Raw genomic sequence first — 19289 nt, 5'->3', positions numbered from 1 at the left:
GATGAGTTAACTCACTGTTTTTTGTCCAGGAGCTTCTCCAGAGCATCCAGAAGAAGGCCAAGTCCCTCATGACCAAAGTTATTAACCCAGCTGGAAGAAATAAAATAAGAGATTGACACAAACATTAGATCGAACAATATCCAGTGGGTATGATTTCCCTGTTTGTTCAGGGCTAATCGTGGGGAGAAAACACACACAATGCCATGTTGGCCTGAAGAAGCTAATTCAGACTGATTTGGAGCTTCAGCACTCAGCTGGATCCTCCATTCTTTTATTGCTTCCAAACAAAAGGCAGAGTGACTCAAAAGCCATCCTGCCCTCTTCTTGGTAATGAATACAGTTTACGTTAAGACCTAACTGTACCCATTTACACATAAATGAACACCAATCCATTTTAGCAAACCTTCTCATCGCAGAGCGTTTGGTATCAGGACCCCCCTGTGAGCGGCGATGTTACTGCGCCGAAAGATTAAGCAATGCAAGTAAGATAACACTGTAATCGATAATGGATAGTGGGAGATAATTGGCTATAAAACACAGCGTATCAGGAGATGGCAAATGATCCAGTGAAGATCGTCCTGTTTGTCTGAGGCAGGGGGGAGAGAGTGAGAGGGGATGGAGAAGGCTGGGGGGGTGGGGGGTGGGGGGGTGGACAGAGCCAGATTATAGCATTAGCATTTCTCGCATTTGGTCCAGTCAGTGACGCAAAATACATGAAGCAATTTTCCTGCATAAACGGAACATAAGTCAATAATTTATCCGGCCCTTTTGACAATGATTTGAAATAATAATAGTTTGAGTTTTAAAGCTGTTTGTATTGACTCAGTGAGTCGGAAGAGACCCTCCATTAGCACTAAGATGCATTTGCCTGAGGCGGCAGGCAAAACTGAGGTGAGATATTTCTTTAATCTGTTCCTAAATTAGAGCTCAACAGCAGCTCCCCAGTCCCCATTACTCAGATTTCCCTCATAGACAAAGTCAATTTATAAGATGGTAATATAGATTGCTGTGAATAGCCATGATCCATTTCTTTTATTAAAACAAAACACAATCATATTGACAAATAATATTTATAAATAGCAATTTAAAAAGAGTATGATTGTTTTTCATTAAAGCATTTATTTTACATATGCTAAAGGCAGAGGATGAATATAAAGAACAAGTTGTGTCCTTTTAATCTAGAAATAACAGTATAGCTTGATACAATTAAAATATACACAAAAAAAAGAAAACGAGGGACCAAGATTCTGAGGGAGCATTGATCAACATTGCTAACATGAGTCTTCAGAGAAGACAAAATAAGATCCTTGTGCAAAAAATCAATTATTTTAAAAAGTATAACATCAATAAAGGATTCAAGGATGTTCTGTGACACCTGCAAGGTGTGTGGGAACAGCTAAGAGAACAATGCGCCGTCCTCTGCCCTAGGACAACTTGGGGTTTTACATAATTACAGTTTCCTGCTTTGAGATGAATTAAAGCTGGTTATCACCATAAACCAGGTGCATAATAACCTGCTTTCTCCATGCAGTGAGCTGTAAATGTATTTTTCTGGTACTTTTTTGACCTGACAAAAGCTTATTTCGTGGGCACCCCCGATGGTTGTAAAGACGCACACCAAAAAGGTAGATTGAAACGTAACAAACCAATTTTATATATATATACATACACGTACACCGTATTTTCCGGACTATAAGTCGCTCCGGAGTATAAGTCGCACCAGCCCAGAAATGTATTATAAAGTAGAAAAAAACACATATAAGTCGCACTGGCCTATAAGTCGCATTTTGACGGGAAATTTATTTGACAAGAACTAATAACTTTCACAACCTCATATGACACAATCATAGCAGACTGTTTATCTCAAAATTTCACAGTAATTCTTTCTCATACTTATTTATTCCTTTCATGAAGCATCATTAAAGGCATCAACCAACTAATACTCTGTTTTCATCCTGTATTTGTAGAAACAGTTGTCATTTCTATTGCATTTCTGAAACTATGAAATCATTGGAAAATAGAATATTATGTTTTTAGCCTTCAAAATCTTACTGTAAAAAAAAGTTTGCTGATTCTCTGAGTCACTTAACATACCTCATACATCAAATTTAGCCAGGAACATCATCTCTGTTCCTCACAAATGAACATAACAGGAGGGTTAACAATGTATTTATTTCAATTTATTTCTAATATATTAGAAATAAATGTATTTCTAATATAAGTCACCCTTTGCCAAACTATGAAAAAAACGGCGACTTATAGTCCGGAAAATACGGGTATACATATATACATATACACATATACATTTTTTTCTTCAGAAATGTGTTTTATTTCAGAATCTGAATATTCCAACTAACTTTTTGATCACATATGCCTCGAGTCTGACGACTATAAAGCAGCAACACATATAACGTGAATTGAATTAAGCTTGTGTTTGGTCAAACAAAGCACTCCAGCTCTTCAAGGAAGATGAGATTAAACACTCTTTTTTCCCTTATTTTTTTCCCTCTAATGGGGGGCTACATAAAAAGATTTCATTAACCACAGGAATAACTTGTTCATACAATATTGATGGCTTTAATCCTCTGGTTAAGTGCCACCAAATTGCACTACTCTACGCAATCATCTATAGTCCTGGGGCAAAATGTACAAAATGTAAGTCAAAGAAAAGTAATTCCTTATTTTTTTAGTTTTATGGGAATTTTTAAGGTTATCTAAAACAAATCAAATTTGCTTATGTCACATAAATAGCACAACATGTAAACAAATATTGTTTCAATTTATTTTCATAAATATACCTGTGTAAAGATGCATATTTGACATATTTATTAAGAACCATCATCTGAAGTTGGCTAGACAGGAAGAAGCTAAACTGTAGTTTGTCTTTTTTTTTTTTAAGTGATCTGCAATAGGCCTGAATTTATTACCAAAAAAAATTTAAGGCAAAAGCAAAAGGTAACCATTGTTGTCAGGGAGAACTTGAATATGGTTTACTGTTGGAATATGTGCAAATAGGAATGCAGTACCGAAACCAGTACCATTTGGTACCAGTGCCACGTAATCAACTCTTACCAGAACGATACGTTTCAGCCTTAATGGTATTGCTTAATCGTACCAGCGTAGTGGTGCGGCAACAGCACGGACAAGGCACTCTTTTGCATCTTTACTGTCAATGGCAAGAATCCTAAATATGATCATGTTTTTAGGCTGCTTTTGTTATGATTTCATGTAAAAATGAAAATCTGTCCTTGTTTTTTTCGCAGCAGGTCTGAATTTGACTTTCCAGTTGGTTCAGACTTCAGGTGACTGACTGAAACCCTTCTTCTTATGGATGCGTTTTTCAGCAAGAAAACAGAAACGACCCATTTGGGATTGAAAATCAAACATTTCATAGACGGCGTGAAAACGCCAAAAGCAGGGAGCAAAGATTAATTAGAAATCAATTCAGGATTTCCTTAGAAAAAAGAAAAAAAACTGTTGATTTTATCTGATGTTTTTATGATGTTGTGACTTTCCCTCTGGTTGCATTTGCAAATGGGAAGAATGACCCCAAAGACCAACACCACTCAAATGGTAAACTGTTTTGATAAATTAGATAACCTGTAACTTTGACATCTCAAAAAAAGTAAATGACATATGCAAAATGTCATCATTTGCTCATAAAGCAAGGTGCAACTCTTGGCTGTGTTGTTATGCATTCTGTTGCTCCTAATTAGTTAAAAGACAAATATCATCAATGGAATAAGTACACCAAGCGAAAAGAAAAGAAAAAAGAAGAAAAAAACTTATATTGCAGAACAAAAATAGATGTAAAGTAAACAAGAGAATAGAAATAAAGTATATGAGCAGAGAGCATGGTGTTAAACAATCTAAAGCAACAGAATCATTGAGACACCATCTTTTCTCACATGCTGACTGATCACTGCTCTCATTTTGGGTTGGCTTGTGCAAACTCTCATTTCAGTCAATAAACCGGTTTTATTACTTCATGCAGGCCAGGTGCGGGGCCCTGTCACTGATGGCTCCTGTGCAAATACAATATGTTTCAGACTGAATAACACACCAACGTTTTCTACTGTCCCTCTGTGAGTTTACCGACCCATTTAGGCTAGAAAATTTCCAGCTGAGGCACCATGTGCAATCCAACAAATGGATCTAACCCCAAACAACCTGAAACCAACACAGTCCACTCAGTAATTCACCAAGCTAAACATGAGTCTTACTCAGGTCAACTGAACTGGCAGCCAAACAGTTTGAGGAGCAATACATGAAAAATTTGTCTTTGTTAGAGTAATACTTTATCCCGTATTTAGTTCTTTTTTATTTACGGCGTTTTATTTAAAAGTCAACTGTATTACAGCATAAATGAGCAGCCAATTGGAAAGCTCTTAAGTGCAGTCGTGGGTATAGTTAGTGGGTATTATTCAGTTCTTTGACAACCAGGATCTGATATTTTTCCCGCTATTTTAGCAGTTTTTCCTTTTCTTAGAATACAAATTAAAAATAAACGTCTGAGGCTTCTTAAACTTAAGCTTCAGTATAGTGCTAACCACTTAGGCATGGGATTGAAATTATAAGATCTAAACTGTAATGCGAGCAAATATGTTCATTTAATAAATAACACTAATGTTTGCATTTACAGTTATATTAACTAAGACTGGCCATCTGAGCATTTTCAGCCTAAGAGCAAGACATTATATTAGAAAAAAGAAATGTCTACAAAAAAAAACCAAAATTTTAAAAGGTAAACAGCTAGTTTATTAGTAGCCAGTGATAATTAGGGGCAGAGAGTTGACCTCAAGTGTCTGTACACTCAGAAAACTTTCAAGGTTTTAACCTAAAATGCAGTTTTGCTCTTTTATATTAATATCATAACAGCCCCTGATAGTCATTGGTTACAAGCCCTACTCTGAACAGGTTGTTGCAACTCAATTTCAGTTTCTACAGTTTCATGGGCACTGTTGTCCATCATACAGTATTTACAGTATACTTAAGTCAGAGGAGGATTTACCATTAGGCAAAGGCATGCGATCGCCTGGGTCCCCCAACTCTCTAGGGGCCCTGAGCTGAACACTTAATAAAAATGTTTTAAATAAATTTTACGTCCATCATTATTTAACTTGGTCATTAAGAAAAAAACACCCCAAATCACTGAACTGGCATAGCATTTCTCATGTATGGTATTTGGTCATTAGCCACGGTTACATGTGCAAAATATTTTGATCGGATCAAAGATCGGTTTAGAATTCAACCGTGTACATGGGCCCAGAAAAGCTTTTTCAGATTAAACAAACGTTTTCACAACGCATTTTTCTTCCCATCAGGCGTTCATTCCGATTACTTTTGTCCATGTAAACGCAGCTAGTGTTTGGTCTTCCCCCGTCCTTCTGAAGAATTGGGATATTCCAGTCAACAGCAAGTCCAGAGAATCGCAAGTTAAGGAGCAGCAGCAGCATTGCCAGATTGGGCAGTTTCCCGCTCAATAGGGCTTCTGACTATGCGGGGCGGGTAAAAATTGCTTTAGGTGGATAGAAATAATTTGGGCGGGTTTGGGATCGGTTCGGGAACTTTTAGTTCCTGGTTGAAACACGTTTCAAGCAGGGAAGTGCGGTCTGAGGAGAGGCAGTGCTTCACCTGTCGTCTTCATCACATGAGATGTAAAGCCTACTCATAATAACATAAATGTGTTTGCACAAATCTGTTCTATAAATGCAATTTATAAGTTGGATTCCAATCATTTTTATCCTAAAAAAAAAATAGATCGCTGTGTTTTACGCATTTCCTGTTTAATTTCAGCGCAGGCTGTGAGCTCTGCCGCACGAGGGATTACGCAATCCTGAGAGATGTCCGGTTGATTGTCCCTTTAGTTTACTCAGCGTATGCTAATAGTGTGAAGATTATTATGTTTTTTACATTCTAGACATTTTTATTTTATGTTCTTCCTTTGTACATAATACATACCCTAGTACTTCCTGTATTTAGTGTTCAGATTTGACGTGAAGCTGCGCTGTAAAAATAGAATGAGGCAGGAAAACAACTGTGCTTTTTGTGATATTAATATAAACAATTAATCATTTCTTTTATGAATGCATATATACGTTTTTGGGAGGATTTTTACTGTTGATGTTGCGCAAAATTCCTTTTAATACAAAATAAGAAAAACAAAAAGTACTTTTAGGAGTACCGTAATCAAATGTTGGAATAATGTATATAAGTTATCTCATATTTGTTTTTTATGCATTACCTAGCTATATAGGTGTTATAATCATGTTTGCAGAAGTGTGTGTGTGTCCAACTCTGTTTCACAGGAAGGTGGAGGTGAAACCCTTGGAGGAAACCGACTATCTTTGCATCTTTCCAGCATCCTCCTGAGAACCTGTGTGTTAGCTGTGTCTAGAATGAATCGAAGGACGCTCTGTGTCAGTTATCCGTGAGAAAAGGCTTTGCAGGTCCGAAGATGATGTGGGAAGGCTGTGAAAGATAGACATGTCGCAATTAAAGTTTGCTGATAGCGCTGCAGCTGTGTTCCGTTTCCCCTCCTTAGAGCTCAGCACATTTGTAAATTAGGGTATACCCAACAAAGTAATAAAAGAGGATGCGGCAGAATATGCGCCAGAGTGGAGAGAGATTGTTGCTGGGTATGATCTCTGTTCGTTTCTCCTCGTAAAAAGGTACCTTGGTCTGTTCTTATCTTTCTAATTTCTCTAGTCACTGTGCTGCTTTTTCCTTTTTCCTATATGTATGTCAACCAGTGCTGTATGCGATGGAGATGTCAATTTCCATGCGGGAACCTCCCAAATGGATAAATAAAGTTGTCTATCTATAATAGGCTAATAATTTAAACTATAACTTCTATAGTGTTGATTTTTTTTATTTTTTTTATTGTTCTTAATATTTGAGCAAAATATCAGTGGTTGTTAGTAAAGGTCAATAGGAGTACATTATTTCATGTTTTGCTTTGACTGCATTAATGGTGGCTGTGATATCATTAAAAATGTGTTAAATCTGGACTTTCAGTCAAATGAGGAAGTAACATATTGGATGATGAATTGCTGCTAATTAATAACTGACTCATATTCTGGGTTTTTTTTTTTTTTTTTATTGGGTCTGGTGGTTATTAAATGACGTTTGGTACGGAAAACCATAACTCTATCCAGCAACAGTGGCAGAGATTAAATGGTCAAATGAAAACAAAGTGATCTGAATGGCTAAAACAGTAATTAATACAACTGCTGCAGAGGGCCCCATGTTATTGTTCGCCTGGGGCCCTCAAACTGCTAAATTTTTAGTATGAACTTGACAAGAACTGGTTTAAAAACTCTTAGGTATATGTTGGCACCTAAAATTCTTGCTGGTTTAGATACCCTTGATGTAAAATCCCCCTCTGCTTCTGAAGTTATGTATAATTCAGGTCCTCTGTGGTATTGACTGTGGTATTAGCTATGCAAGACATCAGGATGTCTAGTGTCACAAGTCAAAGTCAAGCCAAAGTCAAAGCTGCCATGACAAGGACAAGTTCCTTTTGACTTGTCCAACACCGTATGGCGATTTTTTGTTTTTGTTTTTCTGTGACCGCTACTGGTAGATACACAACACTGTAGAATAGAAGCATCTCAAACACTTTGGCCTTTTATAAGGCTCTCAATACAGTTTTCTGACACCCTGGCTTTGCAAGGACTCATTAACCTATTTTTCTTTTATCTGTTGTGTTATATGTTGTAAGAGAACAACAGGCGACTTTCTTATGAGATAACCAACTCCGGCTGACACACCCTCCCCATCTAACTGCATCTGGCTCCACTTTTAGAATGTGAGGTTTGAGGCTGCAGCTGGCTATAACAGCACTTATCTAATCCATTGACCATGGATTGGTATGCTGTTGAAAAAGATGCTCTCATCTGAATCCAGCCAAAAACTATTTACTAACCCTAATAAACGGTGTTGCTACATGTTGTAAATTATGTCAGCTAAAAAATTGGTGTCAACACTATTTGTTTCTTTGTCTGCGATTGTGGGGCTCTTGTAGTGATAGTTTTATTCCAAAATATGACTTTACCAAGGCATTTTAAAATGAATAAATGATGTTGGATGTGTGTGAAAGCATTTTGAAACACTGAGGTGTGCATATCTCTGTTAGAGTTATAATAACAATAAAGGTGTTTTTAATATGTTATCCTTTAACTTAATTTATCAGAGACTTGCCCTTCTATCTTGCCCATTTTAAGATGTAAACTTTTTTGTTGATTTTTTGTTTTAATGGACCTACCAAAGGTATAACTTGTACATGTCATGTCTTTCTTTGGGTTAAAACCAAGGAATTGCACAAAAATAAAACAAGGGGGAAAAAATCAGATCATAAAAAATGTGTTACTTGATCATCAAGAGCTTCAAAAAAGTGGGATTGATTTATTTTTCATGGTCATTTCAAGAAAAGATTTCCAGTGAGACTCAGCCACAATGTTTAGAGACACATCTGCCTCAAGTCCTAAGACAACTCGTTCTTTTGATCTTTCTGAAGGGGATCTTTTGAAATGTATACTTGTGAAAACATTAAAATTGGCAAGGACTATGATAAATCTAATCCAGGACAAAGTGTGATATGAGGATCAATCATGAACAAATTACAGATGGATGATAAAAAATGAAAAGTGTGAAGAGGTATCATTCATTGGCAGAGATTCAATTATTTTAAAATCCCTTGTGGGCAACTTCTCACTTTCTTTGTCCTTTTCAAACACAATTTCCAGCTCTAGCTATCAAGGGTGAACACTAGATCCAAGATGTGAGTTCATAATAGCCTTTACAATAGACATATACGCACTGGACCAATATTATCTGACATCACCGTTTAGATTCTGAATGGCGAAATTGAAGCCTAAGGTGGGAGTGCTCACTATTTACTCTGTCCTACTTAACGATTTAAAGACAAAAATTGGGGAGGCCACTGTAAAGCTTAAAGCTCTGTGGAGTCATTCTATTATTCCTTCCATCTAATAAAAAAAGGCCATAAATAGATGAGCTTCAAGTTAATAGAAAGTAAATAGAAGTTATTAGAAAATTGTTCCTTTCTAAGACTTGCTATAGTGGTCTTTTAAGGAACTGCAATATTTTGTACCTGCTTTTTGTGTCAAATTTAGATTGTTGCATGAGGTTAAAGGTGTCCCAAAAAAAAGGCTTTTTGTTTCAAAGTAAGTTTAGGTTTTCAAAAATAGCTAAAAGCAAAATATGTCTTATGAACCAAAATGTGTAATCAGGGCTGAAAACGTGTTTTTGCAAACTGCCAGAAATACATTAAATATTAAAACTTGTATCCATCTATTTTTTATACTTGCGTTTTAACAGCTATATTATTTTGCCTACTTTGTCGTGAATTTCACAGAACCCTAAAAAAAAAAAAAAAAAAAAACATGAAAGAAACATCTGAATTTGACTGAAATTAAAAATGCAGAATACAGAGTATACAAATAAGGGGGTCAGTTTAGCTTGTGCTGGTTTGCGGCGCCTTCCATCCGTGAAACCCGGGTTCGACTCCAGGCTGCTCCCTGTTCCCTTCTCTACCTCTGCCGGTTCCAAGCCCGGTTAGAGAAGGTTGCGTCAGGAAGGGCATCCGGCGTAAAACATTGCCAAAATTTACCATGCGACTTGTTCGCTGTGGCGACCCCTGATGGGAGAAGCCGAAAGTGGAAGAAGACAGAGTATACAAATAAGCAAAAAATGAATATAAGAAGTATTTTACTTTAACATTGTCAATACTTAATTTAAGAACTGTTTATAGGATTGGGGATAAAATAAATACCCATTCATTCATCTTCAGAACCCACTGAATCCCTTTGGGGGTTGCGGGAGTTAAGTTACTGTTGGGTGAAAGAGTGGTACATCCTAAGACAGGTGGCCAGTTGGTCACAGGGTCACACAACTACACCCACTCACATTCACACCAATTTAGAATCTACCACGGTGCATGTTCTGCTCTATGGGATGCCTGGATAAAACTCACACATGAGCATGAAAACTCCACACAGAAAGGTCCCAGCTGGGATTCAAACAAGGGCCTATACTCGCTCTGAGGCAAGAGTGCCAACCACTACACCATGCAGCTTCACTATGGATGTGAGCATATCAGATTTTAAGGTGATTTTGCAGTGGGATGCAATAGATGGAGAGAATCAAAAACAACAAAAACTGTTACATATGAAACATTCTTGACAAAGCGTCTGTTCAGTTAAATCTGGAAAGGTTTATTAACTTTTTTTTTTAAGTTTGGTTTTAAGGTAAATCTATTTACATTTATATTCAAGGCAGAGGCAAATGAGTGTGAATGAAAATTAAGAAGAGCAACAATGCATAACACAGTGGGGCAAAAAAAATATTTGTCAGTCCCAGATTCTGCAAGTTGTCCCACTCAAAAAGATAATTGAGGTCTGTAACGGTAGGTAACTTGCAGAATCTGTGACAGCCAAATACTTTTCACTTACCCCACTGTATATTAAAAGATAACAGGTCATTGTGGCACTTTTAACTTACTGGCAAAACATCCAAATCAAAGTGGAAGAATGAAGCTGAGGGTTGGAAAAGAACTTGCCTTCACTTCAAGAGAAGTGCAAATCATTGCAGATGAGTTGAAGGGGGGTGGGGGAAAAAAAGCCAGTGGATGCTCCAGGCAATGCCATCTGTGGGTGGATCTGCAAAGGCTGTATGCCACACACCTGTGTGGGATTGCCTGGAAGATAAGGCCCTAAGCACAATGGCCCAATGGCCACCTGTGCAGCCAAACAGGTGCACAGCCCAGCCAATTAAACTATTAGACAAACACGGGCCTTTGGGAGCAAATTAGCAAGTAGCACAAACATCAGAAGAAACACAAAGCGGAGGTATATACCCACAAACAACAACAACACTTTGTTGGGAAAACTTTAGCTTGAAAACAAAGGTGTGCTCAGAAGTTCACATACTTGAGTGGAATGTAGGAAACACGAAAAACTTGTTTTTTAAGGCGTGGTGGTTTTCTGAAAGAATTACGAATATCATTTACTATAGGTCTACGCAACCCACATTTTTTTAGGTTTTTTATCCTTGGTTGTGCCATGGTTCAGGTAATATTTGATTCTGATTGGCTCCAGGGCTTCCTTTAAATCATGGACAGCAAAAAAAAAAAAAAAAAGTATAGAAGAAGTTCCGGTCACATAGCCTTATTGCTCTATATTATTGTTCTGAGGCTTCAGAGGCTTCAAATGGTTTCACAAGCATTGGTCAGGATTCAAATAAAAAAATCCCAAATATTTATGCTGAAAACGGCCTTAAAGGCAAAAAAGCAGAGTGACTGAATACGTACAGTAGAAGATATGAGGACTGTCAGGTTGCCAGGTTGTTTTTTTGTTTACAGCAAGTTTATTATCTGGATGATCATTAGACATTTCACAACCACATGGTCTAAAAAAAGTAAACTTGCACTTACAAATATGAACATTTTGTTCATTATACACAAATGGCAGACTAAATATAAATACAATCACAGAAATAAAAGGTTTAATAGTCTCAACTTTAAGTTTAATACAATTAATCCCCTCTAGCAGTTCTGCTACTGCAGCATCCAGCAGGGTTGGTTGTCTTAGGTTAGTCTTGTTAGGTTTGCTCTGCTGCTTCGATGGTAAAGCTCCACAACATTTTGGATTTATAAAGATGCAAAGGAGAATGTCACATTTTTCATCTCCAAAGAATATTTTTAAAAGGCAGCAGTGGACTCTGATGTTTTTTTTTTGTTTTTCTGGGCAAATATGTTTTATAGACTGTAACTGAATTTGTTTTCACCAGATAAAAAAACATGTTTTTTCCAAAGATATTCAGAATCATCTCTTATGTAAATCCCATATAAAATGACAACAGTTCTTAATTATACTAAACTCATGAAGATACATGACTGTTGTAAATACTGAGTGCTATAAGAGCATCTTTTTATCTTTTATTCTCTTGACCCGAGGCGACGTGCTGACGTTTTAGTTGTTTTAGCTAGTAAAAATGTGCTCTTTGATTTAAAGTAGTTATTAGCTTGGATGCTCATCAGAATTTCTAACTGATCTTACAAATGGGACACCTGTGACCATTGTCTGTTGCAGGTTCTCATACATACACAATTTCAAAAATTTAAATATGGAAATTCAATTGATGGAAAATCTTTTTGTGCACAATGCAGCTGTGCGGCATTGAACACAGCTATTAGTAAATCTTTGAACATAAGCTGTAAAATATGCAACCTGTACAACATACACACAAATGTGCATTTTATTGAATGTGATAACATAAAATTGAGTTGAATATTTATTGAAGTGGTGTATAGTAGATGAAAATAGTGTTTGTGGTGTTTTAAACATTCTATTGTGGCTTTTTTCCCCCCGATGAATGACATATAGCTGTGATGTAGAAGCTACAATCAGCAGGTCAAAAGGTCCCTGCTCCACTTCATTCTGATGCATCCACTTGTAAACGATGAGATCCATGTACGTGGGAATATTTCAATTTGCTTCCTCTCATTCCTTTTCAAGTAATTAATAAAAACATTAACATGACAAGGAGGGAATATATAGGTTTGTTGACAGAAGCAAAGCAAATATCATGAAACAGAAAGAAAGTGAATATTCACACGTAATTTTCTAAATACGTGCGGCCAGTACTGAACTGACCCAGAGGAAGGGTTCAGTTTAAGATTACAGGTTACAGTTAAGCTTCGCTCACACCAAACGCCGTATGCGCGGTAGAGGCGGACAGTTTTACTTTTAAGTCAATGGTACAGACGCAATCTGAGGTCCAGCGGCACGATTTGAGCGACGGGTGCAGCCCATAGGTCTGGCAGCAGCGCGATTTGAGCAGCCTGGACAGTCTGTCGCAGGGCCGATGGTGCTGGAGCGATCCCGATCACTACGGCGGCTCTCGGAAAACAAACTGGCAGAGACCCAATGCGGGATGGGGAGCCAGCCTGCTTAGGCCTCCTGAACTTTAAAATATTTCCTATTTTCTTATTTTCATCGAGGTTGTTGTTGTTGTTTCTCTTTCGGCTTTTCCCATCAGGGGTCGCCACAGCGAACAAGTCGCATGGGAAACTTGGCAATGTTTTACGCCGGATGCCCTTCCTGACGCAACCTTCTCAAACTAATACAAATTTTATTTTTCTTGTTTTTATTTTACCCTCTCTGGTTAATGCGAGACGGCAAGCCTTCGAACTCATTCGGAGCGAGAACACAAATTTGAAACAGTACGATTGACAGCGATTTAAAAGGAGAAATACTCAGAAATGCAAAAATGAATTGATTTTTGGTTGTAATCTTTTTGAATCTTATTACATTTGTTCTCTTTCATAAGAAAAATGCCGCACGTACATGACCAAATCTCAAAAAACATGATTTCCATCGGAGGGGAACTTTCAGTTTAATATGTTTGTGTAGACATATATTTCTGTTGTTTGTCTTCTTTACTTTTATTTTTGCTTTGTTTTTCTCGTTCGATACTGCTCACCATCTTTGCTGCCCCGGTAATGTTAGGTTGTGAGGGGCTGTAAGCTAGTGGGAGAGAGTTCAGACAGATGCAGGAATACAGGGAAATGAAGGCAGGTTTGGATGAACTACTGCCACTCTGCAGAAACTCTGTCCTAGAAAACGAAGCAGCTTTTTTTGTTTTACTTTGGCTAAAATGGGCATACTCATAGTTAAAAGACCACTGGGAACGCTTTTACAACGTCAAAAGATGATCAGACTGAGTGTGCAACAGGCTTCAGTAACTTACCTGACGGGATTACTGGTGAGAGACACTCTGAGGGACTCCAGGCAGTTGAGCAGTTTTTCCTCACTGATGCCAGAGCGAAGTTCGTGGACATATTCTTGAGAAGAAAGTGTGCACTCATGCTTGCTGTTTCTCAGTCCACCCTAAAAACACACATGTGACATTTTTAGATAAAATCCAAACAAGCACAGCATTGGCGTACCACTGACAGACACTAATGAAGCATTTAAGTCTCTAAAAGCCGTGTTTGTACACGTTTGTGCTAAAAGGCAAATTCGGTTTCATGAATGCTACAAAAACAATGTGAGGGGAAGTGTAAGCAGATCTACAGCCGTTTTAAATTACTTGCAACTAAAGTGTTTTAGATAGATTAAAGAAAACGCTGCCAAAATCTTTTCTTTTCTTTTGCTGCATCTCTAATGAAGGGCTGTAGTCACGGAGCCAAATGCCGGCTCCACATGCTATCCGCCGCAGCTCATGCTGGAAGTAAATGGATTCTTGTGTTTAATCTCCACTGGGATATGTTGTTACACTGATGCTTACACAATGAGACTATCTCCTAGCAGCATTACACAAACTTTCAGCTGAACAAGATAATGCCTTCACACTCGCTCTACAGGCCCATAATGAAGTTAGCATTGTGCTATACGCTGAGTTATGGTTTGATCTCACAGATGGTCAGTGATTGAGTTTATTGTTCGCTTAATACCGTTTCTAAGGAGCTCAACCCCCAAGAAAAAGCCTTGTATGGAAGTTGATGAATTCTTTTTTTTCCAATTGCAGCTCTATTAAGGGAAATGTCATTGACTGCAAAAACTACGAAGAAATACAAGAGAAATGCATTATAAAAGACTGCATCGCATAGGACTAAACCAGACTGCATGGCAAAGGAAACAACTGTGTTAATCCCTGGACTGCTGGTTTCCCACAAAGTGAGGTGTGCTAATGGGCAATTTGGAAAGAAATAAGCTTGCTCATTTATCTGGAGAAAAGAGAAGCCTGCTGCTCTGCAGCAATGCAAAGTCAACATGAATGAACCTTTTTTGGGGGGTACAAACCAGAAGCGTTCAAACAGCAGGCCGCCATTAATATGCTTCTTTCCATGTAAGCTCAGCTTTGAGTTTGATTTGTGAAATAATTCAATAGAAAGATCCCACTTGTATTGGTAAAAGGTTGTATGTTTTTTATTTATATTTTTAAACAAAAAATGTTTAAATATAATTGACTAAAAGTAGGTATCTGTGCCTGGATTCTGTAAAAGGTAACAATTTTAGGACTATCATTTGACAGGGATTGTGAACCTAAACATGGCAACCGGGTTTTAACAATATGAAAAACAACCTAAAATCTATATTGTGTCATGATTGTCAGTAAATGTATGGCTACCTCTAAATGTTTCACCTGGAATCAAAAGAGAAGCTAAGGACCTGTTAAACAGCCATGCACCAACGGCTCTTAAATGTGTGATTCATGTGTCCACTACAAAAGGCATGGACGACTGTTAGAGCAGAGTGGAAAGCAGTTTGTGATCCAAAAAGCTGCTTCTTTGGTTAGACTAATATAAAACTGAGTAAATAAACTATAAATCAGCACAAAACTGATAGTGACTGTTGGAAGCCTAACTGAAAGGTCTGCAGCAAAAGATAAATATTGTTAGGTTAGGAATAAGGGAAATCCACTAAATTAATAGGGTAGATATATTTTACTCAGTTATGTAAATCTGAATTATTTCTCTGTTTATTTGTAAACGTTTGTTTTTTAAAAGTTTCTTAAAAAGTATTCTAAAGGAAAGGTGGGGGGCCACATTATAACTAGGCCAGTAGTAAAATCTCAAATAGAGTAGCAGTCTTCAGCACTTGATAATATATATATTGGCCCACAAATAACTCATAATATATTTTAATGTTTAAAAATGTTTTTAAATTCAGATGACATTACTTTCTATTTTAAATACATTTATTCTAATTATTTTGTTGTTTTGGATCTTATGACTGTGGGTATTGTGATATTGTAAAGCTCTAACCCAACAAATAGCGGAACATTTTCAATACCAAAAGTCAACATTAGCAATGTGTACAATTTTCTGGCAACATGAATATATATTTTTTTTAAACCCTCAATCTGAGATACTGTGTGACCAAGCAAGTGGTGACAAAGTTAAACATATTAAAGCTAATATAATTTGAAAAGTTATTGTTATTTAAAGCCTAAAAAAGGTTTTAAGTCCTTTACTAAAAGGACAAATCCAAAGTGTTCATTATTCAACAAAGTCAATATTACCGGATGGAAATGTAGCAAAGACAAGTGACTTGAGAGATTTAAACAAACATTTAGGATAGTCTTTCACCTGGGTTTGATCCAATAATGCCAGGAATGTAACACTAGAACAAAATCGATAGAAAGGTACGATCAATCAACGAAAGAAGAAAAAAAAATAGACTACTGCCGAATGGAAGCAGTAAATGAAAATCTTGACTATTGTCAATGTGTTTTGATGTTGAGCATGGTGGGAAGTAGTTATTATGCAGTCAATGCAATCTACAAGTCAACAACTCGTACCCAAATTACCAGTCAAGTACTTGTTTTTCCCCCCACTTATTTTAAAAGCACAGTCACATTTTTTGTGCATTTAAAAAAAATAAAAATGTTTCAGTGTTTAAAATGAGAACTTTTGATTTCTTTCTTTTTCATAAAGTAGAATGTGTAAAAATGATTTAAGACCAATCTGGCATTTTGTCTTTTTTTTTTCCAATATTCCATTTTAATGTATGTTATAAATGAAAACGTTTTTTTTTTCTTTTTCAAAAAAATGTATATGTTTGTATGACTGACACCCTCTGCCTCATTAATTTTAATTTTTAAGCATTTCAGCTGTATTATGCATACACTGAGTCCCTTATTTTATTATTATTACTATTTTTGTGGAAAGTTCTTTGCAGGTCTACATGCTACATTGAGAAAAAACCTCTGCATTTTTACGTTTATGACATTGTGTTTTTAGACATTGCATTATTGGTGACTAATACAGACCAAAGGCTCATGATAAGGTCACATGAAGTAACATGAGGGAGAAACCCTAACCTTATTTTTCCTTACACAAAAGCACTGAACCTGTTTCAGAGCAATGCAATTAATGTGGCCATGCATGAAGTGCCTGAATATTCTGCCTTCATAAGAACAGCTGTTTTGTTATGTGTTTACCTTAATTAGTGACCTTAAAAAGTCAAATGCTGTTGTTCACCTTACGGCATATCCCTTCAGGGGTCGCCACAGCTTTCACTGATTTGCATAGGTGATTTGGCAGAGATTTTTATGCAGATGACCTCCCTGACACAAACCCTGTGTTTTATCTGGACTGGGGACCAGCATGGGGAGACCCAGACTTCGGTCCCCTTGTGGCTACATAGTCTGGCAGTGGCGCAAAGGGTCTTAGGATCCACACTGGATGAAGCTTATTGTGCCCTCTAGGAAAAGAACCCAGATTTCCCATGTGCCAACCAATTCAGCCAAAAGGTCCACTAAACAAACGAGTTACATATCTCGTAGCTTTGAAATGGTAGCCTTAACTTTAGCTTCCTCTCAGACCTTTAGGTTGTCTTCCCACTGATGATATATGTTGTATGTTATAGAGATAAAATGATGGCCTCAAATGTAAAAGAAAAAAGCTCAGCTACTTTTTTTACAGGGTAAATGGAAATTGTAAATAAACAGATACATACAGATCTTTTTTTTTCTCCACACAAGTGCTAATTTGATAACTTTTGGCTACAAAAGTTTTGGTTATAGAACCCAATTCTTTGTTGAAAAGTTTCTTTCACCTGATGGACCTTCAAATGCCTGTTCAGAACACAAGAAACTCGTCACACAGGTACTCAAAAGTTCACTGGGACAAAGTCCGATCCAAATAGAATTGCAATACTGACAGTTTAATCATCTGGAGACAAGATGGCTGGGCTCTGTAGCCATTCCATTACAGAGCAACAAGAGATTACAAAAAAAAAGTACAAAGTTACTCCTGCAGAGAGTTCAGAATCACCAGCCAACCCAACATCTATGTCACGTGACTGTGTGAGAAAATGTGAGCATTTGAACAGAACCCCTGCAGGCACAAGGAAAACAACCAGGATTAAGATCCAGATATCAAACCAGAAGTCAACAAACTCTTGGTTGACGTGATGATATGCCATAACATATGACTTTGATGTGTGGGTGGACGTTTATAGTAAAGTTTATAGTCTGTTCATCTTAAAATCATGCAAAATACATCTCCTTACAGCACATATTATATGAGTATATCAATTAAAATAATACTGATTAAAGTGTCATATTGAAAACTGGCAACACCACAAAACAAACAAAATACTTTTAAATATTGATATTTCCATTTTCTAAACATGGCTATTTAAGCAGCATCCTTTGAAAATGTGTTCTTCTTGCATGAAGGCCAGTTAGATTAAAGGGGGGAAAAAATGTTAGCCTCTTTTTCCATTCATCACCAGACTTGTCAGCAATTCCCAACAATCATCCCATCAAGTCCAAAAAAGTTAGAGCTCTAGTTTCCACCCATGTTCTGACCTCTGGAAACCAAAGACACTGACCAATAACTGCTTTTTCATGACCCCGGACCAAATCAATACAATCCTTTGGGATAATATCAGGATTACAGTTCATTACTGGCAGCTGAGGACTCAGGAGCAGAAGGGAGCTGGTGGATTTTTTTGCAAATGTTCTCAATGTTTTAGTAATTAAACTATATTGTAGTAAAGTAATAGGGCTGGCTTTACTTTACCATATGAAAATGATAACTATAACTCTATAATCACAAAAGGAAAAGGGCAAAACAAAAACCTATTTCTAGAAAAGGAAAAGAATATAGCAAAAATTATAAATAAAATAATGTAATCTATAATGTTAGAAGGTACAGAGTGTTTATGGCTTTTTTTAAGGGAACTGAATCTTTTGGTCCACTTCATTTTAAAGAGCCGTTCAAAAGTCTGGCTCTTTATATATATATTCATTTTTAAGTAGCCAGCCTGTTGTTTATTCATTTAATCCTGGAAATAATCACGGGGGGGATTGATGGGCTCAGATCTGGATCAGAATAGTTGAAATTCAGATTTTCCATTAAGTTCACATTATTTTTCTCTCCTCTTTTGTTTTATCATGGAGGGACTTGTGTGAATTGGGTTTTCACGACTCAAGTGATATTTGCATCAGAAATGAGAAGGATGAGCTTATTTCAGCATTTAGGTGAACATATAAAAATCAAGGTAGGGAGGAAAAAAACAAAATTAAGAACAGTTCCCAGCTGACCGTGAATCTATTCTCGTCATGTCAATGAGCCGTTCAAAAGATTTGATTCGTTCACAAACGTCATCACTACTACCTTCACACCCCCCTCAGACATGCATGTTGAAGCGGGCTATTTTTATTAAAAGTCTATGTAAAAGCCTATAAATGTGCGGTTTGGGCTTCCACTTTCCAAACTCTTGGGTTCACATGTAGCTACGCACATTTCC

General features: G+C 37.0%; 1 protein-coding gene across 8 annotated transcripts in view; it reads right to left on the bottom strand.

The window, feature by feature from the left end:
• diaph2 (diaphanous related formin 2) overlaps positions 1-19289 on the bottom strand; it is a 426600-nt gene that overhangs the window by 289946 nt on the left and 117365 nt on the right. For all 8 annotated transcript variants that reach the window (XM_023958996.1, XM_023958998.1, XM_023959002.1 and 5 more), the window contains 2 exons: positions 13774-13913; positions 16-90 (listed from right to left, as the gene is read on the bottom strand). In XM_023958996.1, the coding sequence (XP_023814764.1) occupies positions 16-90; positions 13774-13913 (215 nt within the window). The remainder of the gene's footprint in view (positions 1-15; positions 91-13773; positions 13914-19289) is intronic.

This window comes from Oryzias latipes, chromosome 10 (genome assembly GCF_002234675.1).
Source record: "Oryzias latipes chromosome 10, ASM223467v1".
Taxonomy (NCBI): domain Eukaryota; kingdom Metazoa; phylum Chordata; class Actinopteri; order Beloniformes; family Adrianichthyidae; genus Oryzias; species Oryzias latipes.
The sequence above is the reverse complement of the archived record's forward strand: the minus strand, read 5'-3'. Positions and strand labels throughout refer to the sequence as shown.